The sequence below is a fragment of the Pseudophryne corroboree genome, chromosome 3, assembly GCF_028390025.1.
Source record: "Pseudophryne corroboree isolate aPseCor3 chromosome 3, aPseCor3.hap2, whole genome shotgun sequence".
In the NCBI taxonomy this organism is placed as follows: domain Eukaryota; kingdom Metazoa; phylum Chordata; class Amphibia; order Anura; family Myobatrachidae; genus Pseudophryne; species Pseudophryne corroboree.
The window spans coordinates 277583402-277609651 of record NC_086446.1 but is presented as its reverse complement, the minus strand read 5'-3'; the positions used below and the strand labels follow the sequence as shown (position 1 = coordinate 277609651).

At 45.6% G+C, this 26250-nt stretch overlaps 1 protein-coding gene across 3 annotated transcripts in view; it reads right to left on the bottom strand.

The window, feature by feature from the left end:
* RTEL1 (regulator of telomere elongation helicase 1) overlaps positions 1-26250 on the bottom strand; it is a 435638-nt gene that overhangs the window by 59064 nt on the left and 350324 nt on the right. For 2 of the 3 annotated variants that reach the window (XM_063959152.1, XM_063959154.1), the window contains one exon: positions 9336-9416. The exons of the other annotated variant lie outside the window; for it this stretch is intronic. In XM_063959152.1, coding sequence (XP_063815222.1) covers positions 9336-9416 — 81 coding nt within the window. The remainder of the gene's footprint in view (positions 1-9335; positions 9417-26250) is intronic. 3 annotated transcript variants of the gene reach the window in all.

Genomic DNA, 26250 nt, shown 5'->3' with positions numbered 1-26250 from the left:
TCTTGTTCTTTTTATTAGTTTGAGAATCCTTGGGATGAGTGGAAGTGGAGGTAACACATACACTGACTGGAACATCCACGGAGTTACCAGTGTGTCCACCGCCACTGCTTGTGGGTCTTCTTGTTGAGGCAAGAGACCATCATGTCTATCTGAGGTACACCCCATCGGCTAGTCACCTCTGCAAACACCTCCGGGTGGAGGCCCCATTCTCCTGGATGGAGATCGTGTCTGCTGAGGAAGTCCGCTTCCCAGTTGTCCGCTCCCAGAATGAAGATTGCTGACAGCGCGACTGCGTGCTTTTCTGCCCAGAGGAGGATTCTTGTTACCTCTGACATTGCCGCTCTGCTCTTCATTCCGCCCTGGCAGTTTATGTAGGACACTGCCGTTACACTGTCAGACTGAACCAGAATGCCTTGATCTTGCAGAAGATGAGCCGCTCGTAGAAGGCCGATGTATATGGCCCTTAGTTTCAGAATGTTTATCAGAAGGATGGATTCAAGACTTGACCACTTTCCTTGGAAGTTTTCCCCTAGGGTGACTGTGCCCCAACCTCTGAGATTCCATTCGTGGTTAGAAGGATCCAATTTTTAATCCCGAACCTGCAGCCCTCGAGTAGGTGAGAAGTTTGCAGCCACCAGAGGAGTGAAATTCTGGCTTTTGGCGACAGGCGTATTCGCTGGTGCATGTGAAGATGTGATCCCGACCATTTGTCTAGGAGATCCAGTTGGAATGACCTCGCATGGAATCTTCTGTACTGTAGAGCCTCGTAGGAGGCTACCATCCTCCCCAGAAGGCGAATGCACTGATGAACCGATACCCAGGCTGGCTTCAGGACATCTCGTACCATTGATTGGATCACCGCCGCTTTCTCCACCGGTAGAAACACCCTCTGAACTTCCTTGTCGAGTATCATCCCCAGGAAGGGCAGTCTTCTTGTCGGCTCCAAATGTGACTTTGGAAGGTTCAGGATCCACCCATGATCCTGGAGTAGTAGAGTTGAGAGAGCAATACTCTGCAACAACCTCTCCCTGGAAGATGCTTTTATCACCAGATCGTCCAGATATGGAATTATGTTCACTCCCTGCCTGCTGCGGAGCAGCATAATCTGTGCCATGACCTTGGTGAACACCCTCAGTGCTGTGGAGAGGCCAAATGGCAGTGCCTGGAACTGATAGTGACTGTCCAGTAGCGCAAATCAGAGATAAGCCTGGTGAGGCGGCCATATCGGAATTTGAAGGTACGCATCCTTGATATCCAGGGATACTAGGAATTCCCCCTCCTCCAGACCAGAGATCAGCGTTCTCAGACACTCCATCTTGAATTTGAATTCCCTCAAGTATGGGTTCAATGACTTTAGGTTTAATATCGGCCTTACCGAACCGTCCGGTTACGGTACCACAAACAGGTTTGAGTAATAACCCTTGTGTCGTAGGTGATGGTGAACAATAACATTTGTTTGAACCAATTTTTTAATGGCTTCCTGTAAGATAGCACTTTCTGTCAGCGAAGCTGGTAAGCCTGATTTGAAGAATCTGTGAGGTGGGAGTTCTTGAAACTCCAGTCTGTACCCCTGGGCAACAATCTCTCTTACCCAGGGGTCTGGGCATGAAGACGCCCAAATGTGACTGAAATTTTGTAGAGTCGCTTCCACCTGCCTGATCTCCAGGCTGTCATGCTGAAGATTTTGAGGAAGCAGAACCAGGTCTCTGTTCCTGAGAACCTGTTGGTGCAGGTTTTCTGGATTTTTCCCGACCACCCCTAAAGAAAGTGGAAGGGGGTTTGGACTTCTTAACTTTTGCGGTCCAAAAGGACTGCAGTGTAGACGTAGGATAAGGTTTCCTAGTCGGTGGTGTTGCTGAGGGAAGAAAGGTTGACTTACCCGCAGTTGCCGTGGAGATCCACGCATTCAATGCGTCCCCAAACAGAGCCTGACCTGTGAAGGGTAGGTTCTCCACACTTTTCTTGGATTCTGCATCCGCCGTCCATTGGCGTAGCCAGAGTCCTCTGCGCGCCGAGACCGCCATGGAAGTAGCCCTTGCATTCAGCATGCCAAGGTCCTTCATGGCCTCCACCATGAAACCTGCAGAATCCTGTATGTGATGTAAAAACAATTCAATGTCACTCCTATCCATAGTATCTAAGTCCTCTAGTAATGTGCCTGATCACTTTACTATGGCCTTAGAAATCCACGCACAAGCAATAGTGGGCCTTAAAGCCACGCCCGTAGCTGTGTATAGTGTTTTGAGCATAGTCTCAGTCATTATTTATTTATAACAGTTTCTTATATAGCGCAGCAAATTCCGTTGCGCTTTACAATTCGGTCAGACGGCTCTTTTAGGGAGTCATTCCGAGTTGCTAGCTCGCTAGCAGTTTTTAGCAGCCGTACAAACGCTATGCCGCCGCCCACTGGGAGTGTATTTTAGCTTAGCAGAAGTGCGAACGGTTGTATCGCAGAGCGGCTACAAAAATTTTTTGTAGCGTTTTAGAGTAGCTCAAAACCTACTCAGCGCTTGCGATCACTTCAGACTATTCAGTTCCGGATTTGACGTCACAAACCCGCCCAGCCACGCTTGCGTTTTTCCGCACACACCCTGAAAACGGTCAGTTGCCACCCAAAAACGCACACTTCATGTCAATCATTCTGCGGCAAGCAGTGCGACTAAAATGCATCACTAGACCCTGTGCAAAACAACATCGTTCGTTGTGCCCGTACGTTGCGCCGCATGCGCAGAACGGCCGTTTTTTAGCCTGATCGCTGCGCTGCGAACAAATGCAGCTAGCGATCAACTCGGAATGACCCCCTTAAGGCAGTTGAACCAGGGATAGGTAAAACCACTTTTTTAGACAACCTAGATACAGAAGCGTCTACTATAGGTGGGTGTTTCCACTTTTGGTAAAGTATGATTCCTCCTCCTGCTCAGGTACCTTCTCAGAAATATGTAAAACCTCCCTAATGGCTTCACAATCATTAGCTGCACCCCTCTAGCAAGTCATGCATCTCCCCACTGCATATCCCCATCACCGTCCCCTGTATCAGAGTTGGTATCAGTGTCAACTTGCATTATCTGGGCAAACGTACGTTTTTTCGGATACGTAGGTGTTTTTTTTTTTTTTGAGGAAGTAGCGGGATCTGAATACTTCAAATCCTCTACAGATGTTCTCAAAAACCGCGTCTCTTTCTCAGTATGTGACATCCTTGTTGAAATCTGGAATATCATTCCCCTTAAAGAATCCACCCATGGCGGTTCGGATTCCGAAGGCTGGGAAAGCACATTGCAGTCCTGAGTACATGGGATAGACTCCTCAGGAGAAGATACACATTCTGCAGCACAGGACACAGAGTCCTTGGACATGGTAAAGTGGATACACACACACACACAGGAAAATGTCAGACACAGTACCTTCAGAGAGCCACAGAGTATAAGGAGCCAGCCACACAGCGCTCCTGTAGGCAATTATGATAAAAGCCTGGCGCTGACAAATTAACCTTAATAGGGTAACTAGTACTATAATCACACTCCCCCCTTGTCCATAACACCCTGGTCCTGCAGAGGTATTGCTGGAGTTATCTAGAGGGCAGCGCTTCCTGTCAGCGTCTCTTTCTCATGATCTGCAGGTAGAAAATGGCGCTGGTGAGTGCTGGATCTGCTCTGAGAGGAAGCCCCACCCCTTGCAATGGCACGCAGCTTCCCGCACTAAGTTGTTTATACTGGCCTGAGGGGTTTGTCGCTAACAGCAGGGATTAGCCCCTGTTAGCCTAGTGACCAGTTTAGGGTGAATTGCGCTGGCCCAGGACACCTCTCACACGGCTACACAGTGTTTCTGAGCCTGCTGGAGCGCAGCCTTGACAGAGCTGCTGGAGGGGGCCAGCCCACAGTATTAAACTCTAAAAGTGCCAGTGGCTCCCAAGGGACCCGTCGATACCCCATGGTACTAAATGGAACCCCAGCATCCTCTAGGACGTAAGAGAAATATGTATAAAAACTATAAACATATGCACTATGCTTTGTGCGCAAAGTGTCACATCAAAAATGTGCCCTTTAAAATTAAAATGTGCCCCCCGCAATGATCAGCACCCTCCTGCCCTAAAATAATCCTAGAGTTAGCACTACAACATTATACCGCCCAGCTTCCAAAACATCTACTAAAGAACCCGATCCAGCCAGAGGCTCGAATTTGGATCCACAATCAAATACAAACATGACAAGAACCTTTGTAGAATGTAGATGGTGAACCTGTAGTTTCTCTCTCCATTCTTTTCACAAAAGCTTCAAATTGCTTTTTAGTTCATACAAGTAATAAGTAGTAAAGATGTACTGCCCAATGAGAGTTCTTCTTGCACCAATAGATTTAAATGTAGTGTAATGAGGCCAGGAAAGAAGCTGTATTGAGATAATTCTAGGGTATATGAACTTCTGTAAGTTCATATACCCTAGAAGTAAGTAATGGGTTTTTAAAACTCTTCATTTTTATCAAATTTTGTCTGCCGTATTTGAAAAGAAAAATTGTAAAAAAAAAAAAATCATGTAACATTATTACCCTCTGAAATCTGGCAGGCAAAAGTCAGGTGTTTTGAAGATCCACTGCCTAGTAAATATACCCATGGGAGCTGAGAGGTAAAAGGGATGGGGGTTACTCTTTACCATGGACCTGTTGAAGGGACCTGGCGGGGAGTCAGGTCAGTTGCACTACAGACACTGCAAGTAGAGAAAGACTTATATGTAATATTTCCATCTTCCCTCTCTCATTAAGGATTAGTAACCTAGTCTCTACTTGATGCAGTTATAAGAAGTGAAAAGTATTATATAGTACAATCACTATTATATCCATGTAGGAGCATTTATTCTTTTCATCACCACTTACTACCGGTTTAATATTATGGTGTTTATCTTTAGTCATGGTTTCATCATAGTATTGGAACGCGGGTTTATCTCCACTCACTTGTTTAATATTGTGCTGATCAAGAATGTGGTGTTCTTTTTTAGTATTGGAATGCAAGTTCCCTGTAATCAAGCCGGTGGAACGCTATTCTTCCACCTCCGGCCCACATCACTTCCCTAATTTGCATACGCCATAACATTAGTTTGGAACACACCGCCCCCTAGGCCACGACTTACGCACACGAGACTGCTGCCCAGATCCACACCACTCTCTGGGCCACTTCCGCCAAAAGTCCATATGTTCCACCACGGCTAAGGTGGAACGCATTGCAGTAATCGAGGATTGTGCCACTTCCACAGGAAGTTCATGGGTTCCACCTCGGCTAAGGTTCTGATATACATTTTTATTTAAATTAAAAGTTTTTTATACACCTTTTTCCTGATGAGATCCCCATGTTTTACATACATTCTTGACCTCATGAGAGGTTTGGAGGAAATTAATTGGGGCCAATAGGAATAAGAGGGCCAGAAAGAAACTGCGACGGACACATCTTGACGCTCCTCAATGTGAGTTGGGTATGCCCCACTTTTATACCTTTCTTAAGCATTTATTCTAAAGACCTGACTTTGTGAACATGGGATGGTAAACACTCCATAGGGGAAAGGGAGACTGGAATAAAGATACCTTTATGTGCGTCTTAACAACAAGAACAGATGTGAATACGGTACGCACACTATTCCATACTAAAGGGGAAGGATTATCACTTATAGGGAGAACCTATTTGCTCAGAACCCACTACACGATTGGTCATCTCCCCGCCCCCCCCCCCCCCCCCCCCCAATTTTGTGTTCCTTCTCCGGAGGGTTTGAGAGATCCATTTCCACCCAGGGTCACAAGACGCAAACCTAAAGATACCGTTATAAGAGGATAAATCCACATCTTTACGCGAGCATGGCACAAGTGCTTTCTCTATTCCAATTTTGAGAGCCCCACATAAGAGGATATTATAAAGAAATGGCAGAGGAAATTACATACTGCCCGATCAGTTCGTTTTTTTTCCTTTGGGGGATGTTGGACCCCAAGAGGCACAGCCATTACTAGTGAGGATCATCCAATATAACTGAACATTGAGAGACTTCTCCACCACATTTCATTATACAGTATTACATGAGTTTGATGTAAAACCATCCTTTTATGTTTTTAGTATAGTGTGTTTAGGGTGTGCGCAGAAATGTTATCCACTCTTATTGTTGTTGATACTGTGCTGGGTGTTGAGTGACACCCATTGGTTACCGCCACTGCAACCACCCGGGGTGCAGCAGCCCTTTATATCCTCCTCCTCATTGGATATTGGAACTTTGAACTGGACAATCCTGTGAGCCTCTCTCTTATATATTTTATTCAGCGTGATTAACTTTTTAGGGACTATATATGTGAAATTATCTTTTAAGAACATACATATATATTATATTGTGTTTGTTTTTTACAATTTATATTATTATTCTTAAGAATGTGTCTAGTCACTTACTGCACTACCGGTGCTATATATGCTTTATTAATATATCTTTTATTAGCGTAGTTCCACACATTTTCGTTTTATATTGTGCTTAGATTGCATTTTTTTTGCTAATTTACTATTTGGAACTAGATGCTGTATTCCGAATGTTTTTTTTTATTAATTTTTTTAATTATATTTTTTGTACATGGGAGATTTGTTTTTTATTTTGTATTAAGAAACATTTTTATTAGCGCTGAGGAAACGGCCTTTCATTTTTATGACTGTTACCAAGGCTATAAGGTGAGAAAAGTTTATAATTTATAAAATGTGGGTAACAAATACTCAAACCATGTGGACAGCAGAGGGAAATGGGAAAGTTAAGAAACAATGCTGTGTATAGAAAATCTCTGAGTACCAACCGTGGGCCGCAAAAAAACACAATCATTGTACTGCATGGTATTATCAAACACACTGTAAAATTTGAATAATTGCTTGTTGCATTATTCATGTTTAAGTGCTTAAATAGGTATTTGTTTCCATTTTATAATCCCTTAATTTGTCAAAACAAAAGGCATACGTGCAGAATGACAATGTGGAAGGTCATAATGACTGATTAACAGATTACTAGTACTTCCACATAATTTCTCATTTATTTCCTTTGAATCTTGAGTTGTTTCAAAACATATAAAAGATATGCTGTGGCAAGGAGAGGGCGGAAACTGCAGTTTTTAGTTATTTCAGTTATAGTATATACATTTCTTATGAATTCTGCAAACAAAGAGCACATCATACCTTAACAATGCAATGAACAGTAGTAAACAAGAGATCATTGGTCTCTCACACATACTTTCTGTGGGTTTTTAAATGAATCAGGGGTCCTCAGCTGTAGTCCCCAAGTATCCCCAACAGTTCATGTTTTGTGGGCGTTTTTAACCATTTGCCTGGCATATCGCATCTGAAGCAACCCTTCAGTAAGCCCACTGTGCAGCTGCAGGAAGAGAATGGTCCCTCTTCTTCCTGGTTTCCTCCACCACAGTTCCTGCCATGCTGCCGATCACTGATAGGTCAGCCCAGCTAAACCCCCAACCCAGCACCTGCTTCCACAGACAGAATCCTCAAAATATGAGCTGTTGGGAAAACCTTAAGGTTGAGGTTGAGAACCACTGGTCTATACACAAAGGAAGGACACCATTTTGTGAGAACCCATAATCAGGACTGGAGTCTCTCAATTTGCTAGAAATGGATTACATCATGAACACCCGCCTAATGTCCTCTAATTATGCCACATTTCTTCATGTGTTTGAATCTGTAGTCACACTATGAGGTGTATTCAATAAGAGTCGGATCCATTCCGACATGCATTTGTCGGAATGGATCCGACAAGCCCTATTCAATGAGCGGCCAAATCAGACTGTCTGAATTGGCTGTTCCTGGTGCCCCATCCGTGCTGCTGCTGTCAGCAGCTCCTCATGTGTGAGATCACAGGGAGCTGCTGGAGGGAGCCATGTAGCCCAGTGCTGGCCAGGGAGCACCTTGGTGCTGCTGTCAGCAGCTCCCCATGTTTGACATCACAGAGAGCTGCTGGAGGGAGCCATGTAGCCCAGTGCCGGCCAGGGAGCACCTTGGTGCTGCTGTCAGCAGCTCCCCATGTGTGACATCACAGAGAGCTGCTGGAGGGAGCCATGTAGCCCAGTGCCGGCCGGGGATCGCTGTGCTGCTGCTGTCAGCAGCTCCGTGTGTGTGAGATCACAGGGAGCCGTGTAGCCCAGTGCCGGCTGGGGAGCGCTGCCGGGAGAGAGAAGCCTGGCCGGGAGTAAGCCAGTCATAGGTACCTGTCCACAGGTAAGAACTCTCTCTTCCTCCCTCGCTCCGGTCCTAAATTCAACTTTTTTTAAAGTCGGATTGAGATTGCTTGAAACGGAGCCAAAACCTGTCTCATTTGGCCGCGTTTCCAACAAAAGCACGTGGATCCGCGGCTATTCCACCGATCCACATGTTTTGTGACTAGTCAGAAAAAACAGCCCCTATTGAATAGGTCTGAACCCTTCAGACCTAAATCAGTCGGAAGCTGCCGTCTTTCCGACAAGACGGCAGCTTCCGACTCTTATTGAATATAATTATCTATATTATCCCTATATAATTATCAGTCCAATCTTTCTAGCTGGAACGAAAATCTGGTAATATATGGGAGCAAATGACAATTGACCATTTGCTCCCAAACATGTAATTAGTCAAATGTGTTCCTTCTTTCAAGGAAGCCACAAAATGGCAGCCTTCATTTTATGGTTCGTAACAAAATGCAATTTTAGCGCCCTCTATTCAGATAACACAACTGCTGGCTGTGTGAAGGCTTATCTACCTATTACTAAAAATGTTTTCTGTGCAACCCACTACTATAAAAAGGAGACCTTCCTCTTCTGCTGCCTCGTTTTATGGACACAGCTAGCATAAAAGCTGCAGGAAATGTCACCTTTTATACTGGCTGTGCATATAAAACTAGGGAGCATTAAAGGGAGGTCCCCTTTTTTGCTAGCTTTATACACAGAATGAAAGCAGAAGGGAATATTTCCTAACTTAACAGGAGACCTTTCATACTTCTCCCTCATTCTATGTACTGTATACAGCTAATACAAAAGGAGAATTTCCCTACTGCTCCCTTGTTCAATGCATGTATCTAGTTATAAACCAGACCCCAATAAACCTTATACTTTTTGCGGCAAAACTGTTCTTAATCAAACAATTTCCAGTGCGATTTTAGTGTGTGTGAAGCAGCAAATAGCATGGACATAACACATACAGTATATATTGAAGATGAGGGGATACTCCTACAGCTTTCATAGCAACAAACTGCATTAAAGTGGGGTGGGTGTGTTTGGTGTTTCTTTACAAACATCAATAAAAGTACTCTATTGCTGTAAGCAGCAGTGCCAAAGCCAGAAGACATATCGCAACTTACCTGACTCAGAAATGAAAGGAGGAAGATGATTGTCAGTTTTAAACCTGAAGTGTTCCCCAATAGCAACTGTAGCAGCCCGTTCTTTATCATTGATAAGGTAATACGGCATAGAAAATGAGAAAGGAAAGAGATAAAGTGGAGACAAAAGTGAGACGTATCAAGCCTTGGAGAGAGATAAAGTAGAGAAGTTGAACACAGCATCCAATTAGCTGCTGTCTGTCATTTATCTAGCACAGGCTATGGTCAATGACACGGATTAGTAGTTTTGGGAAACTATTCTCTCTTCAAGGCTTGATAAATCTCCCTGTTAACATCACAGTATACAGTGCATCTGGAAAGCAATCACAGCACCTCATTTTTTCCACATTTTGCTATGTCACAGCCTTATTCCAAAATGGAATAAATTAATTTTTTCCATCCACATTCTACACACAATACCCCATAATGACAACGTGAAAAAAAGTTTGAGATTTTAGCAAATTTATTAAAAATTAAGAAATCACATGTACATAAGTATTCACAGCCTTTGCCATGAAGCTCAATTTGAGCTCAGGTGCATCCGGTTCCCACTGATAATCCTTGAGATGTTCCTACAGCTTAATTGGAGTCCCCCTGTGGTAAATTCAGTTGATTGGACATGATTTGGAAGGCACACACCTGTCTATATAAGGTCCCACACTTGATAGTGCACAAACCAAGCATGAAGTCAAAGGAATTGTCTGTAGACCTCTGAGACAGGATTGTCTCGAGGCACAAATCTGGGGAAGGGTACAGGAAAATATCTACTGCTTTGAAGGTCCCAATGAGCACAGTGGCTTCCAACATTCGTAAATGAAAGAAGTTCGGAACAACCAGGACTCTTCCTAGAGCTGGCCGGCTGTCTAAACTGAGCGATGGGGGGAAAAGGGACCCTAGTCAGGGAGGTAACCCGATGGTCACTCTGTCAGAGCTACAGCATTCCTCTGTGCAGAGAGGAGAACCTTCAAGAAGGACAACCATCTCTGCAGCAATCCACCAATCAGGCCTGTATGGTAGAGTGGCCAGACGGAAGCCACTCCTTAGTATAAAGCACATGGCAGCCCACCTGGAGTTTGCCAAAATGCACCTGAAGGACTCTCAGACTATGAGAAACAAAAAATAAGAATTTACTTACCGATAATTCTATTTCTCATAGTCCGTAGTGGATGCTGGGGACTCCGTAAGGACCATGGGGGGGATAGCGGCTCCGCAGGAGACTGGGCACATCTAAAGAAAGCTTTAGGACTATCTGGTGTGCACTGGCTCCTCCCCCTATGACCCTCCTCCAAGCCTCAGTTAGGATACTGTGCCCGGACGAGCGTACACAATAAGGAAGGATTTTGAATCCCGGGTAAGACTCATACCAGCCACACCAATCACACCGTATAACCTGTGATCTGAACCCAGTTAACAGCATGATAACAGAGGAGCCTCTGAAAGATGGCTCACAACAATAATAACCCGATTTTTGTAACAATAACTATGTACAAGTATTGCAGACAATCCGCACTTGGGATGGGCGCCCAGCATCCACTACGGACTATGAGAAATAGAATTATCGGTAAGTAAATTCTTATTTTCTCTAACGTCCTAAGTGGATGCTGGGGACTCCGTAAGGACCATGGGGATTATACCAAAGCTCCCAAACGGGCGGGAGAGTGCGGATGACTCTGCAGCACCAAATGAGAGAACTCCAGGTCCTCCTCAGCCAGGATATCAATTTTGTAGAATTTTACAAACGTATTTGCTCCTGACCAAGTAGCTGCTCGGCAAAGTTGTAAAGCCGAGACCCCTCGGGCAGCCGCCCAAGATGAGCCCACCTTCCTTGTGGAGTGGGCATTTACAGATTTTTGGCTGTGGCAGGCCTGCCACAGAATGTGCAAGCTGAATTGTACTACAAATCCAACGAGCAATAGTCTGCTTAGAAGCAGGAGCACCCAGCTTGTTGGGTGCATACAGGATAAACAGCGAGTCAGATTTCCTGACTCCAGCCGTCCTGGAAACATATATTTTCAGGGCACTGACAACGTCTAGCAACTTGGAGGCCTCCAAGTCCCTAGTAGCCGCAGGCACCACCAATAGGTTGGTTCAGGTGAAACGCTGAAACCACCTTGGGGAGAAACTGAGGACGAGTCCTCAATTCCGCCCTGTCCGAATGGAAAATCAGATAAGGGCTTTTTCAGGATAAAGTCGCCAATTCTGACACGCGCCTGGCCCAGGCCAGGGCCAACAGCATGACCACTTTTCATGTGAGATATTTTAACTCCACAGATTTAAGTGGTTCAAACCAATGTGACTTTTGGAACCCAAAACTACATTGAGATCCCAAAGTGCCACTGGAGGCACAAAAGGAGGCTGTATATGCAGTACCCCTTTTACAAACGTCTGAACTTCAGGGACTGAAGCTAGTTCTTTTTGGAAGAAAATTGACAGGGCCGAAATTTGAACCTTAATGGACCCCAATTTCAGGCCCATAGACACTCCTGTTTGCAGGAAATGTAGGAATCGACCCAGTTGAATTTCCTCCGTCGGGCCTTACTGGCCTCGCACCACGCAACATATTTTCGCCAATTGCGGTGATAATGTTTTTGCGGTTACATCCTTCCTGGCTTTGATCAGGATAGGGATGACTTCATCCGGAATGCCTTTTTTCCTTCAGGATCCGGCGTTCAACCGCCATGCCGTCAAACGCAGCCGCGGTAAGTCTTGGAACAGACAGGGTCCTTGCTGGAGCAGGTCCCTTCTTAGAGGTAGAGGCCACGGATCCTCCGTGAGCATCTCTTGAAGTTCCGGTTACCAAGTCCTTCTTGGCCAATCCGGAACCACGAATATAGTGCTTACTCCTCTCCATCTTATCAATCTCAGTACCTTGGGTATGAGAGGCAGAGGAGGGAACACATACCCTGACTGGTACACCCACGGTGTTACCAGAGCGTCTACAGCTTATTGCCTGAGGGTCCCTGGACCTGGCGCAATACCTGTCGAGTTTTTAATCATGTGGAAGACTTCTGGGTGAAGTCCCCACTCTCCCGGGTGGAGGTCGTGCTGAGGAAGTCTGCTTCCCAGTTGTCCACTCCCGGAATGAATACTGCTGACAGTGCTATCACATGATTTTCCGCCCAGCGAAGAATCCTTGCAGCTTCTGCCATTGCCCTCCTGCTTCTTGTGCCACCCTGTCTGTTTACGTGGGTGACTGCCGTGATGTTGTCCGACTGGATCAACACCGGCTGACCTTGAAGCAGAGGTCTTGCTAAGCTTAGAGCATTGTAAATGGCCCTTAGCTTCAGGATATTTATGTGAAGTGATGTCTCCAGGCTTGACCATAAGCCCTGGATATTCCTTCCCTGTGTGACTGCTCCCCAGCCTCGCAGGCTGGCATCCGTGGTCACCAGGACCCAGTCCTGAATGCCTAATCTGCGGCCCTCTAGAAGATGAGCACTCTGCAACCACCACAGGAGGGACACCCTTGTCCTTGGTGACAGGGTTATCCGCTGATGCATCTGAAGATGCGACCCGGACCATTTGTCCAGCAGGTCCCACTGGAAAGTTCTTGCGTGGAATCTGCCGAATGGGATTGCTTCGTAGGAAGCCACCATTTTACCCAGAACCCTTGTGCATTGATGCACTGAGACTTGGCTCGGTTTTAGGAGGTTCCTGACTAGCTCGGATAACTCCCTGGCTTTCTCCTCCGGGAGAAACACCTTTTTCTGGACTGTGTCCAGGATCATCCCTAGGAACAGAAGACACGTCGTCGGAACCAGGTGCGATTTTGGAATAATGAGAATCCAATCGTGCTGCCGCAACACTACCTGAGATAGTGCTACACAGACCTCCAACTGTTCCCTGGATCTTACCCTTATCAGGGAATTGTCCAAGTAAGGGATAACTAAAATTCACTTCCTTCGAAGGAATATCATCATTTCGGCCATTACCTTGGTAAAGACCCGGGGTGCCGTGGACCATCCATACGGCAGCGTCTGAACTGATAGTGACAGTTCTGTACCATAAACCTGAGGTACCCTTGGTGAGAAGGGTAAATTTTGACATGAAGGTAAGCATCCTTGATGTCCCGAGACATCATGTAGTCCCCTTCTTCCAGGTTCGCAATCACTGCTCTGAGTGACTCAATCTTGAATTTGAACCTCTGTATGTAAGTGTTCAAAGATTTTAGATTTAGAATCGGTCTCACCGAGCCGTCCGGCTTCGGTACCACAACAGTGTGGAATAATACCCCGTTCCCTGTTGCAGGAGGGGTATCTTGATTATCACCTGCTGGGAATACAGCTTGTGAATGGCTTCCAAAACTGTCTCCCTGTCAGAAGGAGACATCGGTAAAGCCGACTTTAGGAAACGGCGAGGGGGAGACGTCTCGAATTCTAATTTGTACCCCTGAGATATCACCTGAAGGATCCAGGGGACTACTTGCGAGTGAGCCCACTGCGCGCTGAAATTCATTGAGACGGGCCCCCCACCGTGCCTGATTCTGCTTGTAAAGCCCCAGCGTATACTGAGGGCTTGGCAGAGGCGGGAGAGGGTTTCTGTTCCTGGGAACTGGCTGATTTCTGCAGCCTTTTTCCTCTCCCTCTGTCACGGGGCAGAAATGAGGAACCTTTTGCCCGCTTGTCCACGAAAAGACTGCGCCTGATAATACGGCGTCTTCTCATGTTGAGAGGCGACCTGGGGTACAAACGTGGAATTCCCAGCTGTTGCCGTGGCCACCAGGTCTGAAAGACCGACCCCAAATAACTCCTCCCCTTAATAAAGCAATACTTCCAAATGCCGTTTGGAATACGCATCACCTGACCACTGACGTGTCCATAACACTCTCTGGTAGAAATGGACAACGCGCTTAGACTTGATGCCAGTCGGCAAATATTCCGCTGTGCATCACGCATATATAGAAATGCATCTTTTAAATGCTCTATAGGCAAAAATATACTGTCCCTATCTAGGGTATCAATATTTTCAGTCAGGGAATCCGACCACGCCAACCCAGCACTGCACATCCAGGCTGAGGCGATTGCTGGTCGCAGTATAGCACCAGTATGTGTGTAAATACCTTTTAGGATACCCTCCTGCTTTCTATCAGCAGGATCCTTAAGGGCGGCCATCTCAGGCGAAGGTAGAGCCCTTACAAGCATGTGAGCGCTTTATCCACCCTAGGGGGTGTTTCCCAACGCACCCTAACCTCTGGCGGGAAAGGATATAATGCCAATAAAATTTTAGAAATTATCAGTTGTTATCGGGGGAAACCCACGCATCATCACACACCTCATTTAATTTCTCAGATTCAGGAAAACTACAGGTAGTTTTTTCTCACCGAACATAATACCCCTTTTTTGGTGGTACTCGTATTATCAGAAATGTGTAAAACATTTTTCATTGCCTCAATCATGTAACGTGTGGCCCTACTGGAAGTCACATTCGTCTCTTCACCGTCGACACTGGAGTCAGTATACGTGTCGGCGTCTATATCTGCCATCTGAGGTAACGGGCGCTTTAGAGCCCCTGACGGCCTATGAGACGTCTGGACAGGCACAAGCTGAGTAGCCGGCTGTCTCATGTCAACCACTGTCTTTTATACAGAGCTGACACTGTCACGTAATTCCTTCCAACAGTTCATCCACTCAGGTGTCGACCCCCTAGGGGGTGACATCACTATTACAGGCAATCTGCTCCGTCTCCACATCATTTTTCTCCTCATACATGTCGACACAAAAGTACCGACATACAGCACACACACAGGGAATGCTCTGATAGAGGACAGGACCCCACTAGCCCTTTGGGGAAACAGAGGGAGAGTTTGCCAGCACACACCAGAGCGCTATATATATACAGGGATAACCTTATATAAGTGTTTTTCCCCTTATAGCTGCTGTATAGTTAATACTGCGCCTAATTAGTGCCCCCCTCTCTTTTTTAACCCTTTCTGTAGTGTAGTGACTGCAGGGGAGAGCCAGGGAGCTTCCCTCCAACGGAGCTGTGAGGGAAAATGGCGCCAGTGTGCTGAGGAGATAGGCTCCGCCCCCTTATCGGCGGCCTTATCTCCCGTTTTTCTATGTATTCTGGCAGGGGTTAAATGCATCCATATAGCCCAGGAGCTATATGTGATGCATTTTTTGCCATCCAAAGTGTTTTTATTGCGTCTCAGGGCGCCCCCCCCAGCGCCCTGCACCCTCAGTGACCGAAGTGTGAAGTGTGCTGAGAGCAATGGCGCACAGCTGCAGTGCTGTACGCTACCTTGTTGAAGACAGGACGTCTTCTGCCGCCGATTTTCCGGACCTCTTCTGCCTTCTGGCTCTGTAAGGGGGCCGGCGGCGCGGCTCTGGGACCCATCCAAGCTGGGCCTGTGATCGTCCCTCTGGAGCTAATGTCCAGTAGCCTAAGAAGCCCAATCCACTCTGCACGCAGGTGAGTTCGCTTCTTCTCCCCTTAGTCCCTCGATGCAGTGAGCCTGTTGCCAGCAGGTCTCACTGAAAATAAAAAACCTAAAACTAAAACTTTCACTAAGAAGCTCAGGAGAGCCCCTAGTGTGCACCCTTCTCGTTCGGGCACAGAGATCTAACTGAGGCTTGGAGGAGGGTCATAGGGGGAGGAGCCAGTGCACACCAGATAGTCCTAAAGCTTTCTTTAGATGTGCCCAGTCTCCTGCGGAGCCGCTATCCCCCCCATGGTCCTTACGGAGTCCCCAGCATCCACTTAGGACGTTAGAGAAATCTCTGGTCTGATGAGACAAAGATTGAACTCTTTGGTGTGAATGCCTGGCGTTATGTTTGGAGGAAACCAGGCACCACTCATCACCGGGACAATACCATCCTTACAGTGTAGCATGGTGGTGGCAGCATCATGCTGTGAGGATATTTTTCAGCGGCAGGAACTGGGAGACTAGTAAGGATAGAGGGAAAGATGAATGCAGCCATGTACAGAGACATCCTGGATGAAACGCAGGTATGGCTGGGTGAGTGTGTGACGTCAAAAGCCAACCCTCCAACGTTAGAATCAATGCACACGAAGAGTAAGTCCAGTGCTGGTCTTGTTTTGCACAATTTTTTTTTGCAGGCGCTCTGCTGCACAGGTGTTTGTACTTCTGCAAAGCGAAAATACAATGCATTTGCACGGCTGCTAAAAGTAGCTAGCGAGCAACTCTGAATGACCCCCATTGTGTGTAGAATTTTGAGTGAAAAACGAATTTATTCCAGTTTGGAATAAGGCTGTAACAACAAAATGTGGAAAAAGTGACGCGCTGTGAATACTTTCCGGATGCACTGTACATATTGTTACAGTGTTATTTTGTATAACAAAAGTTGAAACAGGAGTAACATTAAAGGAACTACTCAAAACTTAGGTTGTCTAATTAAAAAACACTATTGGCTCTGTGCAAGAAAAATGTGAAGACCTAGAAAAGAGAAACCAACGTAACAGCCCGAGGCTTATTGATCTTTTGGAGTCCGTTAAATAAAAGAACTTTGTGTCATAGTGGCTACCCAACAAGCTGGATTGCTTGACATTATCTGGGCCACTGGGGATAAAATAAGAATTTACTTACCGATAATTCTATTTCTCGGAGTCCGTAGTGGATGCTGGGGTTCCTGAAAGGACCATGGGAATAGCGGCTCCGCAGGAGACAGGGCACAAAAAGTAAAGCTTTAGGATCAGGTGGTGTGCACTGGCTCCTCCCCCTATGACCCTCCTCCAAGCCTCAGTTAGGATACTGTGCCCGGACGAGCGTACACAATAAGGAAGGATTTATGAATCCCGGGTAAGACTCATACCAGCCACACCAATCACACTGTACAACCTGTGATCTGAACCCAGTTAACAGTATGATAACAGCGGAGCCTCTGAAAAGATGGCTCATAACAAATAATAACCCGATTTTTGTAACTATGTACAAGTAATGCAGATAATCCGCACTTGGGATGGGCGCCCAGCATCCACTACGGACTCCGAGAAATAGAATTATCGGTAAGTAAATTCTTATTTTCTCTATCGTCCTAGTGGATGCTGGGGTTCCTGAAAGGACCATGGGGATTATACCAAAGCTCCCAAACGGGCGGGAGAGTGCGGATGACTCTGCAGCACCGAATGAGAGAACTCCAGGTCCTCCTTAGCCAGGGTATCAAATTTGTAGGATTTTACAAACGTGTTTGCCCCTGACTAAATAGCCGCTCGGCAAAGTTGTAAAGCCGAGACTCCTCGGGCAGCCGCCCAAGATGAGCCCACCTTCCTTGTGGAATGGGCATTTACATATTTTGGCTGTGGCAGGCCTGCCACAGAATGTGCAAGCTGAATTGTATTACACATCCAACTAGCAAAAGTCTGCTTAGAAGCAAGAGCACCCAGTTTGTTGGGTGCATACAGGATAACAGCAAGTCAGTTTTCCTGACTCCAGCCGTCCTGGAACCTATATTTTCAGGGCCCTGACCACATCTAGCAACTTGGAGTCCTCCAAGTCCCTAGTAGGCGCAAGACACCACAATAAGCTGGTTCAGGTGAAACACTGACACCACCTTAGGGAGAGAACTGGGGACGAGTCCGCAGCTCTGCCCTGTCCGAATGGACAAACAGATATGGGCTTTTTTGAGAAAAAAACCACCAATTTGACACTCGCCTGGTCCAGGCCAGGTCCAAGAGCATGTTCACTTTTCATGTGAGATGCTTCAAATCCACAGATTTGACTGGTTTTAAACCAATGTGTTTTGAGGAATCCCAGAACTACGTTGAGATCCCACAGTGCCACTGGAGGCACAAAAGGGGGTTGTATATGCAATACTCCCTTGACAAACTTCTGGACTTCAGGAACTGAAGCTAATTCTTTCTGGAAGAAAAATCGACAGGGCCGAAATTTGAACCTTAATGGACCCCAATTTGAGGCCCATAGACACTCCTGTTTGCAGGAAATGCAGGAATCGACCGAGTTGAAATTTCTTCGTGGGGCCTTCCTGGCCTCACACCACGCAACATATTTTCGCCACATGTGGTGATAATGTTGTGCGGTCACCTCCTTTCTGGCTTTGACCAGGGTAGGAATGACCTCTTCCTGAATGCCTTTTCCCTTAGGATCCGGCGTTCCACCGCCATGCCGTCAAACGCAGCTGCGGTAAGTCTTGGAACAGACATGGTACTTGCTGAAACAAGTCCCTTCTTAGCGGCAGAGGCCATAAGTCCTCTGTGAGCATCTCTTGAAGTTCCGGGTACCAAGTCCTTCTTGGCCAATCCGGAGCCATGAGTATAGTTCTTACTCCTCTACGTCTTATAATTCTCAGTACCTTAGGTATGAAAAGCAGAGGATGGAACACATACACCGACTGGTACACCCATGGTGTTACCAGAACGTCCACAGCTATTGCCTGAGGGTCTCTTAACCTGGCGCAATACCTGTCCCGTTTTTTTGTTCAGACGGGACGCCATCATGTCCACCTTTGGTAATTCCCAACGGTTTACAATCATGTGGAAAACTTCCCCATGAAGTTCCCACTCTGCCGGGCGGAGGTCGTGCCTACTGAGGAAGTCTGCTTCCCAGTTTCTTGTGCCGCCCTGTCTATTTACGTGGGCGACTGCCGTGATGTTTTATCCCACTGGATCAATACCGGCTGACCTTGAAGCAGAGGTCTTGCTAAGCTTAGAGCATTATAAATTTACCCTTAGCTATATTTATGTGGAGAAAAGTCTCCAGACTTGATCACACTCCCTGGAAATTTTTTCCTTGTGTGACTGCTCCCCAGCCTCTCGGGCTGGCCTCCGTGGTCACCAACATCCAAAACTGAATGCCGAATCTGCGGCCCTCTAGAAGATGAGCACTCTGTAACCACCACAGGAGAGACACCCTTGTCCTTGGATATAGGGTTATCCGCTGATGCATCTGAAGATGCGATCCGGACCATTTGTCCAGCAGATCCCACTGAAAAGTTCTTGCATGAAATCTGCCGACTGGAATTGCTTCGAAGGAAGTCACCATTTTTTTACCATGGCCCTTGTGCAATGATGCACTGATTTTAGGAGGTTCCTGACTAGCTCGGATAACTCCCTGGCTTTCTCTTCCGGGAGAAACACCTTTTTCTGGACTGTGTCCAGAATCATCCCTAAGCACAGGAGACTTGTTGTCGGGATCAGCTGCGATTTTGGAATATTTAGAATCCACCCCTGCTGTTGTAACAGTATCCGAGATAGTGCTACTCCGACCTCCAACTGTTCCCTGGACTTTGCCCTTATCAGGAGATCGTCCAAGTAAGGGATAATTAAGACGCCTTTTCTTCGAAGAAGAACCATCATTTCGGCCATTACCTTGGTAAAGACCCGGGGTGCCGTGGACAATCCAAACGGCAGCGTCTGAAACTGATAGTGACAGTTCTGTACCACGAACCTGAGGTACCCTTAGTGATAAGGGCAAATTTGGGACATGGAGGTAAGCATCCCTGATGTCTCGGGACACCATATAGTCCCCTTCTTCCCGGTTCGTTATCACTGCTCTGAGTGACTCCATCTTGATTTGAACCTTTGTAAGTGTTCAAATTTTTTTAGATTTAGAATAGGTCTCACCTAGCCTTCTGGCTTCAGTACCACAATATAGTGTGGAATAATACCCCTTTTCTTGTTGTAGGAGGGGTAATTTAATTGTCACCTGCTGGGAATACAGCTCGTGAATTGTTTCCCATACTGCCTCCTTGTCGGAGGGAGACCTTGGTAAAGCAGACTTCAGGAGCCTGCGCAGGGGAAACGTCTCGACATTCCAATCTGTACCCCTGGGATACTACTTGTAGGATCCAGGGGTCCTGTACGGTCTCAGCGTCATGCTGAGAGCTTGTCAGAAGCGGTGGAACGCTTCTGTTCCTGGGAATGGGCTGCCTGCTGCAGTCTTCTTCCCTTTCCTCTATCCCTGGGCAGATATGACTCTTATAGGGACGAAAGGACTGAAGCTGAAAAGACGGTGTCTTTTTCTGCAGAGATGTGACTTAGGGTAAAAACGGTGGATTTTCCAGCAGTTGCCGTGGCCACCAGGTCCGATGGACCGACCCCAAATAACTCCTCTTCCTTTATACGGCAATACACCTTTGTGCCGTTTGGAATCTGCATCACCTGACCACTGTCGTGTCCATAAACATCTTCTGGCAGATATGGACATCGCACTTACTCTTGATGCCAGAGTGCAAATATCCCTCTGTGCATCTCGCATATATAGAAATGCATCCTTTAAATGCTCTATAGTCAATAAAATACTGTCCCTGTCAAGGGTATCAATATTTTTAGTCAGGGAATCCGACCAAGCCACCCCAGCTCTGCACATCCAGGCTGAGGCGATCGCTGGTCGCAGTATAACACCAGTATGTGTGTATATACTTTTTATGATATTTTCCAGCCTCCTGTCAGCTGGCTCCTTGAGGACGGCCCTATCTATAGACGGTACCGCCACTTGTTCTGATAAGCGTGTGAGCGCCTTATCCACCCTAAGGGGTGTTTCCCAACGCGCCCTAACTTCTGGCGGGAAAGGGTATACCGCCCATATTTTCTATCGGGGGGAACCCACGCATCATCACACACTTCATTTAATTTATCTGATTCAGGAAAAACTACGGTAGTTTTTTCACATCCCACATAATACCCTCTTTTGTGGTACTTGTAGTATCAGAAATATGTAACACCTCCTTCATTGCCCTTAACGTGTGGCCCTAATAAGGAATACGTTTGTTTATTCACCGTCGACACTGGATTCAGTGTCCCTGTCTGTGTCTGTGTCGACCGACTAAAGTAAACGGGCGTTTTAAAACCCCTGACGGTGTTTTTGAGACGTCTGGACCGGTACTAATTGTTTGTCGGCCGTCTCATGTCGTCAACCGACCTTGGCGCGTGTTGACATTATCACGTAATTCCCTAAATAAGCCATCCATTCCGGTGTCGACTCCCTAGAGAGTGACATCACCATTACAGGCAATTGCTCCGCCTCCTCACCAACATCGTCCTCATACATGTCGACACACACGTACCGACACACAGCACACACACAGGGAATGCTCTGATAGAGGACAGGACCTACTAGCCCTTTGGAGAGACAGAGGGAGAGTTTGCCAGCACACACCAAAAACGCTATAATTATATAGGGACAACCTTATATAAGTGTTTTCCCTTATAGCATCTTTTTTATATATTTCTAACGCCAAATTAGTGCCCCCCCTCTCTGTTTTAACCCTGTTTCTGTAGTGCAGTGCAGGGGAGAGCCTGGGAGCCTTCCCTCCAGCCTTTCTGTGAGGGAAAATGGCGCTGTGTGCTGAGGAGATAGGCCCCGCCCCTTTTTCGGCGGCCTCGTCTCCCGCTCTTAACGGATTCTGGCAGGGGTTAAATATCTCCATATAGCCCCCGGAGGCTATATGTGAGGTATTTTTAGCCAAAAATAGGTTTTCATTGCCTCCCAGGGCGCCCCCCTCCCAGCGCCCTGCACCCTCAGTGACTGCCGTGTGAAGTGTGCTGAGAGGAAATGGCGCACAGCTGCAGTGCTGTGCGCTACCTTAAGAAGACTGAGGAGTCTTCATGCCGCCGATTCTGGACCTTCTTCTTGTTTCAGCATCTGCAAGGGGGCCGGCGGCGAGGCTCCGGTGACCATCCAGGCTGTACCTGTGATCGTCCCTCTGGAGCTAATGTCCAGTAGCCAAAGAAGCCAATCCATCCTGCACGCAGGTGAGTTCACTTCTTCTCCCCTAAGTCCCTCGTTGCAGTGATCCTGTTGCCAGCAGGACTCACTGTAAAATAAAAAACCTAAGCTAAACTTTTCTAAGCAGCTCTTTAGGAGAGCCACCTAGATTGCACCCTTCTCGGCCGGGCACAAAAATCTAACTGAGGCTTGGAGGAGGGTCATAGGGGGAGGAGCCAGTGCACACCACCTGATCCTAAAGCTTTACTTTTTGTGCCCTGTCTCCTGCGGAGCCGCTATTCCCATGGTCCTTTCAGGAACCCCAGCATCCACTAGGACGATAGAGAAAAAGTGTTCACCGAAATGGACCTGACCGGCAATTCAACCAACACCGACCTTGTCCCGTCATCCTGAAGTTTCTAAATTTTACTGACAAAGCCTATCTGCTGGACGCTTACCAGAAATCCCAATGCCTGTTTTACCAAGAAGACAAGCTGCTCCTTTTCCAGGATTTCTCCTATCAAGTCGCTATGAAACCGCCACCAGTTTACAAGACTCTTTTCAATGCTGGCATATGCTTCACTCTACTCTATCCGGTACTACATAATGGAAAGCAATATTACTTTAATTCACCTTCACCAAACATTTGTGGACTCTCTCCCTACAGCTTCCTCATCATTCACTGACTCTGGACTAACCATATCTACCTGATGCATTTTACACTATGCCTATACCATTATAGACTTGTTTTGTCACCTCTACATAGATTTATTTTTGCTTCTTTACTCCATTATCCCTCTCTAGTGACTCATTGGGTATGCTTCAAGAGCGTCTTACCAAATGCTTTCCCCCCTCTCTTCCACTCCCTCCCTCCCAATCCTTTCTTAATGATGTCTCATTAATATGGGCAGACTCATTTATGCGCCATTGGCAATATTTGTTGGTTCAAAAAAAAAAAAAAAAAAAAAAGTAAAAATGTGTTGACATGCACTACATTTTTTTCTTTATTTTACTTTTATTATTAACAGACTCAGGGTCCACATACATGCACTTTCCTTATAATCTTTCCTGACATCGCTGCTCGCTGGGACATGGGGAGCTGGTACATCTAGGACACAGGTTCTCAAACTCGGTCCTCAGGACCCCACACAGTGCATGTTTTGCAGGTAACTCAGCAGGTGCACAGGTGTATTAATTACTCACTGACACATTGTAAAAGTCCACAGGTAGAGCTAATCATTTAACTTGTGATTCTGTGAGGAGATCTGCAAAACATGCACTGTGTGGGGTCCTGAGGACCGAGTTTGAGAACCTATTATCTAGGACAGGGGTTTTCAAACTCGGTCCTCAGGACCCCACACAGTGCATGTTTTGCAGGTAACCCAGCAGGTGCACAGGTGTATTAATTACTAACTGACACATTTTAAAAGGTCCACAGGTGTAGCTAATTATTTCACTTGTGATTCTGTGAGGAGACCTGCAAAACATGCACTGTGTGGTGTCCTGAGGACCGAGTTTGAGAACCTGTGATCTAGGATATCGACTGTGCTGATGTTGAGGAGAGTTGGTGTAGGCTAATATGTGTACCACACCCCTGGCTCCATTGCAATTATAAAGAGTATTAAGTTCATCACATGGAATATTGGAGGGTCTAAACACGCCAGTTAAACGGAGAAAGAATTATGCAACATCTTACGAGGCTGAAAAGCTGATGTGTCTGTACTGCAGGAGTCACACCGGAAACAAAGTGACCCAAATGTTCTGAGGGACTCTTGGATCGAGGAATACAAATGGCTTGTTATACCTAAATGATGATAATATTTACCAAATCCATCTGTTACTGTATTTTATACACTTTAATTGATGTAATTGGTTGATATATTTTTCTTAAACTGCAATTGACAAGGGAATTGTGCTGCCTTTGCAGCACACAACAATAATGTTAGGGAGAGTGCTAGAAGTTAGGATTCCTTCTAATTACAGCTCAGTTTTTCACGAGCAGGGTCCTCTTCCCTCATGTGCTTTTACGTCTCTTACTTAACCTATATTCTTTTCTATACTCCCTTTGATGGCACCAAATCCTTCGGTTTCTGCCACCCTGATACTTATTTCAGTGCTGTTTACTGATGCAGCTATGTTTATACACCCTGTACTTGTCCTATATTGTATTGAATTGTAAGTTACTGTCTTCATGTTTTGCTTATTTGTGTACTCTGTAATTGGGCGCTGCGGATCCCAAGTGGCGCCATATAAAATAATAATAAATAATAATAATAATTAAGAACTGCATTGATTATTTTGTCTTTTATTAAAACAAGGTCAGTGTGATACTTGACTGCCGGGTGGCAGCGAGAGTGGAGATTTCCAGTTCAAATTCACTACTTATGCACGCAAGGCTTTCAGTATGTTTTACCAGTTTCACATGCTTAGGATAAATTTGCACATGCATAGGATAAATTGCACATGCATTCACTGTATGTTTTTTTTAATTGGGGACCGTCTGGGGAACTTGTGCTTCTTAGACGTGATTTATGGGGCAGAGATTTTTTTTTGGCACGAATATGGACTGTTTCCTCTTCATCATCACTTACAGCATAGTCTAATATCATTTGATCACGTGAAGTAAGAATATTAGATTCCGGACACAAGTGACCAAGGTTTGCAGATCATTACATAAAAAAGAAAAGAAAATCTACATAAACTGGATGCAGATGCATTCTCACTTATATAATAGCCTCATTACTGCTGGTATCAACATTGCTTTTATTCTTGCAGCAAATACGTAGTGATGTGGGGTTGCCTGCATACATCTGCCCTTTGAGATTGCGCGATATGAAGGCTTATTACTCATATTCATTCTCATCTCATCACTTGTCAGCATGAAATGAGGGTAAATGTTTGTCCATTGAAGTTGATAGTCACAGTATAATGTGTCAATCATGCTCAACCTCAAACAGCTCGGAATGTTCAGTGACCAGAAGCTGCTTCTACCACAACTGGGACAAGACATCCTCAAAATGTGGCTATATAAAGACAGTTCTAGGTTAATAAAAGTATGGGGAAAAGGTCACAAGTTAGCATATAAACTTCTGACATCTCTGTGACTCATGTCTACACAAAAGTCATTTTATTTTAATTGAAGATTTTACAATCTTTATTTTTTAACAAGTCATCATTCTCAAAAACAACCAGTCAATACTATCATCTTTATACTGTTCGTTACCAATACAATAAGGCCTTCAACTAGAGGTGATGGGCAAATTGAATAGTGGTAGTGTAGAATTGGATTTTTATGGATCAGGCAGCAAGGTAATGCAGCAATTTATTGTTTGGGTTTGTATTCGCGGGGCCTGATCTTTGCGTTGGATACATTTGGGTTCCATAGATGTGTTCAACTGAAAGTCAGCAATATATGGACTGATGTAAGTTGGCTTACAAGAGTGCATGCCTAACAATGCAGATGTTATTAAGTTTCACTTTTTATGTAGTTTATTGAAATAAAATGGGAACATTCTTTTCAGCAATAGTCTAAATGGAAATGACAAAGAAATGTGAATAGACAATGTCCATAAACTAATGAATTAAGCACTATCAAGTGGAGAGGTCAATAAGCTAATCAGCCAATCAGAAGAGTCTAGATAGCACTGCGGATATTCATCAAGTACCTTTGTCCTCTAGTATCTGCAACAACATCTAATTATACTGCATTTCCGTGAAATATGCCTTATGTACACCACTTACATTGACATGTTCTACATCTCCAGGCAAGGCTACAATATTGAAATGAGTATATAACACCATACTGCCCAACTCCGTTGAGGCTATAGGATAAATGTTAGTAATAAGGTGTGAAAAACAAAAATTGTGTGTTGCAACAATTTTGCCATGGGACGTCAAGTGGCCGTGTATTGCCGTTTAAAATAAAACATGACTTTAAATTCCATAGCAAAACTGCAGAAGTATACCAAAAGTCTGCATTTTGTAAAACATTGTTTAAAAATAAATAACTCCTTTGTATATTTGTATTCATACAGTGTACGCTCCTTTGTATATTGGTATCCATGCACAGTCATGATGTATCAGCTCCTTTGTTTAGTATATTTGGATCCATGCAGTCATATAGTCTCAGCTCTTCAGTGTATTTGTATCCAGAGCTATTCATTTATCAGTTTCTTTGTATATTTGTATCCATGTATAGTCAAAGTATTAGCTCCTTTATATATTTGCATCCATACAGTGTCGGCTCCATTTTATAATTTGCATCCATGTGGGGGA